Source organism: Eretmochelys imbricata, chromosome 8, assembly GCF_965152235.1.
Source record: "Eretmochelys imbricata isolate rEreImb1 chromosome 8, rEreImb1.hap1, whole genome shotgun sequence".
Taxonomy (NCBI): domain Eukaryota; kingdom Metazoa; phylum Chordata; order Testudines; family Cheloniidae; genus Eretmochelys; species Eretmochelys imbricata.
Genome location: NC_135579.1, coordinates 46,027,038 through 46,036,949, shown reverse-complemented (window position 1 = coordinate 46,036,949; position 9,912 = coordinate 46,027,038). Strand labels below are relative to the sequence as shown.

Genomic DNA, 9,912 nt, shown 5'->3' with positions numbered 1-9,912 from the left:
CTACATCTCTGATATGGTTCTTGATTGTTGTAGGACCATCTCTTGTTGGGGAGAAAAAGAAATCTATCTGAAGCAGAGTAATTATGGAGAAGGCTGCAACCAGCTTATTATGAAGCTCTAGTGTAAGCCTATAACTTTGTTTTGGAAAATTGTTCTAACCTGAAAACTGCACGGTTGACAATGAAGGCTGTGTGTAATGATAATACTTTATTTTTCCACCAGTGATCTCAAAGCACTTATCCACTTTTACAGATGGGGAAATGGAGGCACAGAAAGGGGAAGTGACTTGCCCAAGGTCACCTAACAGACCAGGAATAGAAGCCAAGTGTCCCAAGTCCTGGGCCTGTGCTCTGTCCACGAGGCCACACTGCTTCCCAGTGTCCAAGGATCCCCCACTACAGAGGGAGAATCCTCCAGTGTTTGGATACTCCAAGCTTAGGGCTGTTTTGTGTTGAGGCACCTGCAAAAAGCAGCCCTGTCATGTCAGAGATTATTGATGTATTTGTTTGGCACCTGGGTTTCTGGTTATATGGGCAGGGTACTTTGATTATGTCCTTTACTCTTCATTTCCTTGCATTGAAGTCCTGGGGTTTTGTAAACGATGGGCTAGGTACGCGCACTGTTGTCACTTAGCAACCTTAGCTAGGCTTTGAAATTAATGTGTTTGGTTTTTGAATAGGAAAACAGAGTGGGCTATCACACAGTCTAGAGGAGTATAACACAGTTCGGTCAGGTGGTTAAAACATGATTTTGGTCTCATCTGCAAAGGCCAGCCATCCACTCTGTCAAAGCTCTACTTTATCATATCACGGTCAGCTGCCATAGTAACAATTTTGGGGTCAGCTAGGCTTAAATGATGCCGGAGTCTTGGGGGTTTCTGTTGCCACCCATATGCTGCAGGTGCATTAAACAGCTGGGGGAAGCTTTGCTGTAATGAAGCCTGAAGTTCTGAATGCCTTGATTCACTTGCCCCAGCCAAAATGCTTGCTGCCAAGTTTTATAACCCAGCACAGCTGGCTACAGGCTGACTGAGCAGGTTTTTGTTATCCAGAAAGCTCTACCTCTGCTGACCTGAGACTGCCTCCAGCACATAGGCAGCAGTGGCAGCTTGTCCTGAGAATCATTCCTCTTTCTATCCAGACTCCCAGCAGTGGCTGAAAAATGCTATGCTCCTGAGTTTACTCTGTCGCTCCTCCTGCTTCATTAATGACAGCCGCATCAGAGGTGTCTCCAATGTCCCAAATGCTTCCACCAAGAACCAAAATGGCAGATGCATCAAATTTATTACATTGAGACGCTCGTTGTATGCAGTGTTGTTGTGGCCATGTCAGTCCCAGGATATTAGAGACACAAGGTGGGGGAGGGAATATCTTTTATTGGACCAACTTCTGTTTGTGAAAGACACACACTTTGGAGCTTACACAGAGCTCTTCTTCAGGTCTGGGAAACTTACTCCCTTGAAATATGTATCAACTACTTATGCTACACAATCTGTTCCACCTTGTATTTTGCTGTGAGAGCCTTAGTACCTGCAGAAGATCTCTTTGTAGCTCAAAAGTACGTCTCGCTCACCAACAGAAGTTGGTCCAATAACAGGTATTCCCTTCCCCACTTTGTCTCTCTAACATCCTGGCACCGATGGCAACAACAACACCGCATACTGCATCCCGGTGTTTACCGTCAGTCTCATTTCCTGCCTCCATCACTTCAAATTCTTGCTGCTGAGATCTCTTCCCAGCCAAGTGCACAGGCATAATGCAAACTGGCAGATTCATGCTGACATTGTGAGCTACAGCTGCCGGACACTATTGATAACCTGGGAAATTTCCCATCAGATGCCATTTATCACTTTCACAGCCTGCTGCTTCATGCAAGCTATTTGTTGTCAGTTTCTCAGTCTGGCTGCATGCAGGAGCCCAGAAAGATTTCTATTTGAACTAGGGGAGAATCTATGAAGATCTATCTGAAGTAGGGGAAAGGACAGGGGAGGAGATTTCCTTATGAGAAGGGGCTATTTCTTGTTATAAACTGCCTTCCTACTGGAGGTCACAACTTCTCCTCTCTGTGACAAAATAAGGCAGTTCCCCCTCTCGGGCTCAAACTCACACCTGCTGTCTGTTATATATATATATATAAGCTCTAAGAGGAGAGACAACAGGGGGATACAATGGGTGTATAATTAGGATGGAAGACCAATGAATGAATTAAGCATATTTTCCAAGGAATGCCATTACACAGCTGGTCCTCATGTGGTCACCAAAGCTTCAGTGCTGGTAAGCAGGGACTCTCTCTTTGTTCTGTGTCTGTACAGTGCCTAGAACAATGGGGCCCTAATCCAGATGGCCCCCAACATGCTACCATAATACAAAGAATAATTTATTGTAATGGGTATTTTGGATGGGCAATAAATGCTGCTTCAGAATACTGTGCCCTTGAAATCAGAGTATTTCAGTCATGTATTTAAATGTGAGCAGGAGACAGGCCCTGATAAGCATCACCGGATCTGATCCAAAACACATGGAAGTCAACAGATTTCCATTGACTTCAGTGGGCTTTATGTGAGGCCCAAGGACTGCTCCACTGGAGGCTAGTGACATGTGGAAGGAGGTACGTGTCAGAGGGTGAGTGGCCCTTTAATGGGAGATGAAGGCAGCCCCACTTGCAACACACTTCACTTGCTTTTCCAGGTGGAGAAAATGAGCAAAGTCAGATGATAGGCAGGTTATGTGGCTAAACCAGGCATGGGGGGAAGGAGATAAGACAAGACAGAAGGCTTGGGAATGCAAGAAGGGAGATTCCAGGTAGGAAATCCTGGGAGTGTATGCTTAGTAGAGACTTGAAGGACCCTAGGAGAGGTGGAGGGGAAAGACTGAGTAGAACCTGAGAAGACCTGAGGGCTAACCTCAGAGAGTGAGCTGAAGCAGGTTTTAAGAGAAGACAGCCCCTCAGCATGGAGGGGCTGGGCCCAGCTTGAGACTGGGGTGGAAGGTGCTTTTGTTTTTGGTTTGAACTTGGATGCCCTGCTAGAAGGGGTGGACTTTGTCTTGAATGACTTAGCTAGATGGCCGTATCACTGCAGCAACTGAACCAGGCTGAAAGGTTGGGCTGTTCAACCTGGGTGAGGGGGAACTAAGGTGCTGGCTAGCGTGAAGCCAGACTGAGTAGGTGACACTGCTAGAGTAAGTAAGTATGAGCATTACCCTAGCAAATCCCAGAGGGATATACCTTCCTTGCAGATCGAGTGTCATCCACACTGCTGTCTAGCCAAATCCATATGGTGGTCTGCTGGATATTGAGTTTATGTCCATCACTGGCCATCTTACCAGCACTGAAGCTTTGGTGACCACATGAGGACCAGCTGTGTAATGGCATTCCTTGGAAAATATGCTTAATTCATTCATTGGTCTTCCACCCTAATTATATGTCCACACCATGAAAGCTGTCGAAACTGAACCAGCGCAGATGGAAGCAGTTATTGGGTCTGGCTTTGACCATCCTAATTGGTCATTTTGTCCTGCGACTTAATAAGGAGCCTCTGTACAATGGGCAAAGCTCTACTGAGGCCTAATTTAGTGTGGCAGGTTAAGATTATGATTAGGGTTCAGAGGAATTAGATTTTTGTTGGTAAATGTCCATAAACATCAATTTCACTATACATACACAAACCGACCAACAAAATTTTTCATTAGTAATAATTGAAATCTACAGATAGGGAAAATAAGAATAATGCAGCTTGAGAACTTGAGTTTTATTTAAGGCTAAACTTTTGGCACATGATGTGACAGTTTGTGTCTTAATGGCTAGAAATCTTTCACTTTTTGAATCTCAAAGTCTGCTGTAATTAAATAATTATTCATAGAGATCACAGAACTGGAAGGGACCTCGAGAGGTCATCTAGTTCAGTCCCCTGCACTCAGGGCAGGACTAAGTATTATCTAGACCAGAGTTCTGCACTTAGGACGGAAGAATCCCATGCACCGCGACAGACTAGGGACCAAATGGCTAGGCAGCAGTTCTACAGAAAAGGACCAAGGGGTTATGGTGGACGAGAAACTGGATGTGAGTCAACAGTGTGCCCTTGTTGCCAAGAAGGCTAACGGCATTTTGGGATGTATAAGTAGGGGCATTGCCAGCAGATCGAGGGATGTGATCGTTCCCCTCTATTCAACATTGGTGAGGCCTCATCTGGAGTACTGTGTCCAGTTTTGGGCCCCTCCCTACAAGAAGGATGTGAAAAAATTGGAAAGAGTCCAGTGAGGGCAACAAAAATGACTAGGAGACTGGAACACATGATTTATGAGAAGAGGCTGAGGGAACAGGGATTGTTTAGTCTGTGGAAGAGAAGAATGAGGGGGGATTTGATAGCTGCTTTCTACTACCTGAAAGGGGGTTCGAAAGAGGCTGGATCTAGACTATTCTCAGTGGTAGCAGATGACGGAACAAGGAGTAATGGTCTCAAGTTGCAGTGGGGGAGGTTTAGGTTGGATGCTAGGAAAATCTTTTTCACTAGGACGATGGTAAAGCACTGGAATGCATTACCTAGGGAGGTGGTGGAATCTCCTTCCTTAGAGATTTTTAAGGTCAGGCTTGACAAAGCCCTGGCTGGGATGATTTAATTGGGGATTGGCCCTGCTTTGAGCAGAGGGTTGGACTAGATGACCTCCTGAGGTCCCTTCCAACCCTGATATTCTATGATAGGATAATTTTCTTTGTCACATCCGCTGCTTTCCCCTCATCCACAGAGCCAGTTATCTCGTCATAGAAGGCAATTAGATTACTCCGGCATGGCTTGCCCTTGGTGAATCCATGCTGACTGTTCCTGATCGCTTTCCTCTCCTCTAAGTGCTTCAGAATCCTATCCTATGATTTAGGATTGTGGGAGTTGGGATACAGGACTATTTTTTGGTCATTGTGTGAGTCACAGTGACAGACCAAAACAGATTGAGAACCACAGATCTAGTAGATTAGATGAGGCCGGGTTTGTCACCTTGAGACCAAGTTTCAGTTTCTGGCACTGTAACAAATTCCCTGTAACTTTCAGCAAATCGCTGAAGTTCACCACTTTAAGAAAATGGTTCCCCACATATTCTCCCTAAGCTCAGGGGGAGTTTTAGTAGATAATGGAGCAGGAGGAGTCATTTGTCCATATCTTCTAGCCTGGACCAGTTCAGATGTCAGCAATGAAAATATTCTGCATCAATTTCACTGTCAGAGAATCATTTCTAGTTTAAAATAATGGCAACTTCTTTACTCTCCCTATTCTTGAAAAGTGGCTGTTGTACGAGCCAGTGTCAAACTCTACTTAAGTTTCATGTTTTGTGGTGTAATGTCATTTCTTGGAGCAGATCCACGGCCACTTTGCCAACGTTTTAAAAAAGGAGACATTTAAATTTCCTCAGGTCAAGAAATATTTACTGAATTTTTATAGGACATTATAATTTTCAGCTTTTTAACCATACAATATTGCAAGCTTGGTTTTCTTTACAGCTTGCTTTCCTTTTGTTACAAGATGAATGAAAATCAGTCTTAGAATGGGATCTTTGATGGAACCTTCATGGGGGAGAGGCCATAGCATCTCCAAGGTTCTTTAATCTTCCAACTGGCTCTGTGTGGGTGGCTTCTGTGCAGAACCCTTTATATAAATGGGGCTCTGTGGGGGAGCAGCCATCTGGACACATGAAGCCAGTTGTAGGAGGGAGCCTAAACACATGCAAAGCTGGAGGCAGAAACCTTGTTCAAGAGTTCCAAAAAGAACAGGCCATTACCACTCAAGCTAGAAAAAAAGCTGAGACAAGGTGGGGGAGATAACAGCTTTCATTGGACCAACTTCTGTTGGTAAGAGAGACAAGTCACCTTGTCACCCACTTCATCTCTCTAATATTCTGGGACCAACATGGCTACACTAACACCGCATACAAAAGAAAAGCTGTCCTCTCTAGGGTGCAACTAGCCAAAAGCAGGCTTACACAGTATGTATAATGCTGAAAATCATTCATAACTTGCGTTATTGTAGGTTTCAGAGTAGCAGCCATGTTAGTCTGTAGCCGTAAAAAGAAACAGAGTCCTTATGGTATCTTAGAGACTCACAAATTTATTAGAGTATAAGCTTTCCTGAGCTACAGCTCACTTCATCGGATGCATTCAGTGGAAAATATAGTGGGAAGACTTTATAAGCTCAGGAAAGCTTATACTCTAATAAACTTGTTAATCTCTAAGGTGCCATATTTTAGTTATCAAGTTGCTATATTGCTATCAGCTGGGGGCTAGCTGGTAGGTCTCTGATACATGGCCTCTGGCAGGAAGATAGGCCCAGTTTCCTGATCACGATACAGCTTCACCATTTTACAACCATTTATATAAACATTGAACACATAAGATTTGACACCCAGCCCCTCACCTATGTTCCTTCAGCCAGAGGTTGCTAGCCCAGAGCTGAGTACTCCTTTTTGCTTTATTGTAAACAATTTTCTTCATATACAGCTGCCTAAAGCATTTTCAAGGAGTGCTAGCTGAAGGGGGAGTTTGAAGGGGGTAGTAAGAAGCTATAGTTGAGCTAGGAGGAGACAAAAAATGGATTAAAAATAATCCTCAGCTAATTAGCAGGGTTTCTTCAGATACATTAGAAATGCCTTACTGTCCTTTTAGGTAAGTCGTGCTTTCTCCAACCCACAGTCAGAGGTAGGATAGAAAGAAGAGGTTTAGAACAGAAGCTGGTTGCAACGTTTGTTTGTTTGTTTGACCCCCTGCTCTTGGCCCTCATTTTAAAAACAAAAGTTTTGAGGCCCCAGAGGTATGGAGAAAAGCTTGAAAACGTGACCTCTGTGTCCCTAACATCTGCAGACAGCAAAAGGTGAACACAACGGGCTCCCAACGGAGCGGGTAAAAAATAATCTCATGATTTAGCTTTTAACCCCCCCCGCGCCCTCCCATCTATGTGAAGTGTCGTGTGTGTGCGCGGGCGCGTGGGGGGGCGTGTCCTGCCGGCGCAGTGGGCGTGGCCTGACTGGGCGGCACCGCCCCCGGGCGCGCTGGGCACTGGGCATGCGCGCGCCGCTCAGCCCGGTCCGTTACCTGTCCTCGGCGGCGGCGGGATGGAGGGGCTCATCGAGCTGGTGAACCGGCTGCAGGACGCCTTCGCGGCGCTGGGGCAGAGCTGCCTGTTGGAGCTGCCGCAGATCGCCGTGGTGGGCGGGCAGAGCGCCGGCAAGAGCTCGGTGCTGGAGAACTTCGTCTCCAGGTGAGGGGCGGCGGGGAGCCCGGCGGGCCGGGGCGAGCTCAGGCGGAGCCGGCTGCCGAGCCCATCGCGCCCCCCCCCCCCGGTTATCACGCCTCCCGGCCCCCTCTAACGGCCCCGGCCCCCTTTATCACCCTCGCGCCCCGCGCCGAACCCGCAGCCTCCCCCGGCCCCTCTCGCCCCCCGAAAGCTACCGCTTCCTCCTGTTATCCCCTGGCCCTCAGCCTTCCCTGAGCTACTTCTTGGGAATTACCCCTCTCCCACCCCCTCGGATCTACAGCCCCAAATCCCGGGGCTCCTCCAAATCCCTTCTCTGAAACCACTCACCCTGCTAACATCCCCCAAACCCACAGCTTCCTCCCGCGAATTGCCTCCCTGAAATTCCCCCTCCCCACGGGGTGCCCTTTACAGTTAATGCTTGAGTCAGCAAAAGCTCTGGGGGCAGGTAAATCAGCGGAGGCCGTAACATTTATAGCTCTTTGCAAAGTCGTTATGAAAATCCACTTGTCCTTCCTTGCTGTGAGAACCGAAGGGCCAGTGAGAGGTGACTTGCCCCAGATGGGTTGCTGGTAGAATTGTACAAGGTTGAATTACGAGGGAATAGTGCAGGGAGGGATGGCTGGGGGATTTTGCTATCTTCCAGTTAACGAAGGTTTGCTCACAGCCTGCAGAGGCTGCTGCCAGCCAGCCAGGGATGCTAAGTCACTCCAGAAAACAGCACCCACCCATGTCATTTATTTCAGGTTAAATGCTTTTTTAAGCAGCCCTTACAAAACCGACGGGGGTGGGGGGTTTAATAAAGAGAAGAAACATGTTGTAGTCTCTAGTGAATCCCATCCAACGAGAGCCACAAATTTCCTCACAGGTGTCAGAAACAAAGGTTTTGTGTCTGTAAATACTGATGTGTATATATTGTGTATATATATCCATGTTGTGCATGTTTTGGGGGAGTGTATGTTTGTCCAAATCTTTCTCTTGGCTGAAAGATCTGTAGCATTAAAATCATACAACTGACTTCACAGATCACGTATAGGAATGGGCTATCATTTACCTTTCTTGTGCAGTTTATCTGTGCTAGAGATCCAAGAGGACGGTGTTGTGTTGAGCTCAATCTGTACTTCCCTCTGAGAAATAGACAAGGTTCCTGATGCGATTGCTACTGGGCACAAAGGTTATGCAGGAGCTAGTCGCCATTGGCATATTTCACAACTTCCAGTGCTGCAGAACTAATCAAGGGAATGTAAAATGATTAGGGGAATAGAGCTTTTTTTATTTTTTAAGGAGGACATAAAGTTTATTCGCAAAAAGAAAAGGAGTACTTGTGGCACATTAGAGACTAACATTTATTGTTGTAAGGTGCCACAAGTACTCCTTTTCTTTTTGCGGATACAGACTAACATGGCTGCTACTCTGAAACCTGTCATAAGGTTTATTGGCCTTTAACCGAACACTGTTCGGTCTCAAAATATTTATGAAGAGCTCATTTGTTTCTGTGATGTAGAAAAAAATTCGTATAACTTGGATAACATCAGTTAAAATCTTATTATGCTTGGATACTTAATAGTGATCTTTCTGGGAAAATATAAATGTTGAAGAAACAACTATAAATACCACATGGGATTCTAGTTTTTGCTGATCAATGGGTTTGGCTTAAAACTGATATAACTATTGTTGTATGCAGTGTTGTAGCCTTTGTGGCTGTGTTTTGGTCTCTCATTGCCATTGTAGTAGGCATTACTTGGCAGGACATACAGTAGGAACTTTATGCTACAGTATTCAGAATTCAGTCTTTTAGATTTTTTCATTTTTTTCTTCAAATTTTTGCCAGAGGTGGTATACCGGCATATGTATAAACGCTTGTACAATTCATAGTGCATGTACAGAACCAAATGTGGTGTTAAATACTGGTGTAATATATCAGCATTTTCTAACCTTTTGAAAGCAGAGATCCACTTGTGGGGGGAACAAACCAATGTGCTGCTCAGTATAACCTCACCATGTGTGGGAGCACTTACCCTAAATTAAGATGTGCAAGTCTTCCACATAGTCCTCCCTCCTTTGGAAACTGTTGGTGTGTAGATATTTATAATACAATACTTCTCCTTTCTCGCATGCTTTGATAAGCAATGAAATAGCCAGCAGTGCTGGTATTGACAGAACTGCCAGTCCCAAAAGTTCAAAAATCCTGGGATTGGCCCCCAAAATGTGAGTTTAAAAAACAAAACAAAAAACCACCAACCAAGAGTTTAAATCATGTTTTTGGACTGATTTATCATTTTTGCACTCCCCCTGCCCACCTGCAGTGTTTTTGACAATTGCAGTGTTGCCCACTTTCACGCTTATAGTAAAGAAGATCATTTTGATCTTCTAGTGAGAGCTCCTGCAGTGAGGATCCTGAGGACCCATAGTTCTAGGCTCTTTACAAAATGTGGTAAGAGACAAAAACAACAAGGAGTCTGATGGTACCTTAAAGAAGTGGGTTTTTTACTCACAAAAGCTTTATGCCCTAATAAATGTTAGTATTTAAGGTGCCACTAGACTCCTTGTCGTTTTTGTGGATGCAGACTAACATGGTTACCCCTCTGATACTAGTGGTAAGAGACTACCATCTAGTGCAAAGTAAAGTGGTGAGTCCATGATGTGGGAACTGCAACGTGGACTTGCCAGACTCATCTCAT

At 45.4% G+C, this 9,912-nt stretch overlaps 1 protein-coding gene across 1 annotated transcript in view; it reads left to right on the top strand.

Moving 5' to 3' along the window:
* Positions 1 to 6,625: 6,625 nt before the first annotated feature.
* Positions 6,626 to 9,912, top strand: part of LOC144269550 (dynamin-3-like) — a 125,007-nt gene continuing 121,720 nt past the window's right edge. Inside the window, exons 1-2 of the mRNA XM_077825337.1 lie at positions 6,626 to 6,645; positions 6,941 to 7,237. Coding sequence (XP_077681463.1) covers positions 6,626 to 6,645; positions 6,941 to 7,237 — 317 coding nt within the window. The remainder of the gene's footprint in view (positions 6,646 to 6,940; positions 7,238 to 9,912) is intronic.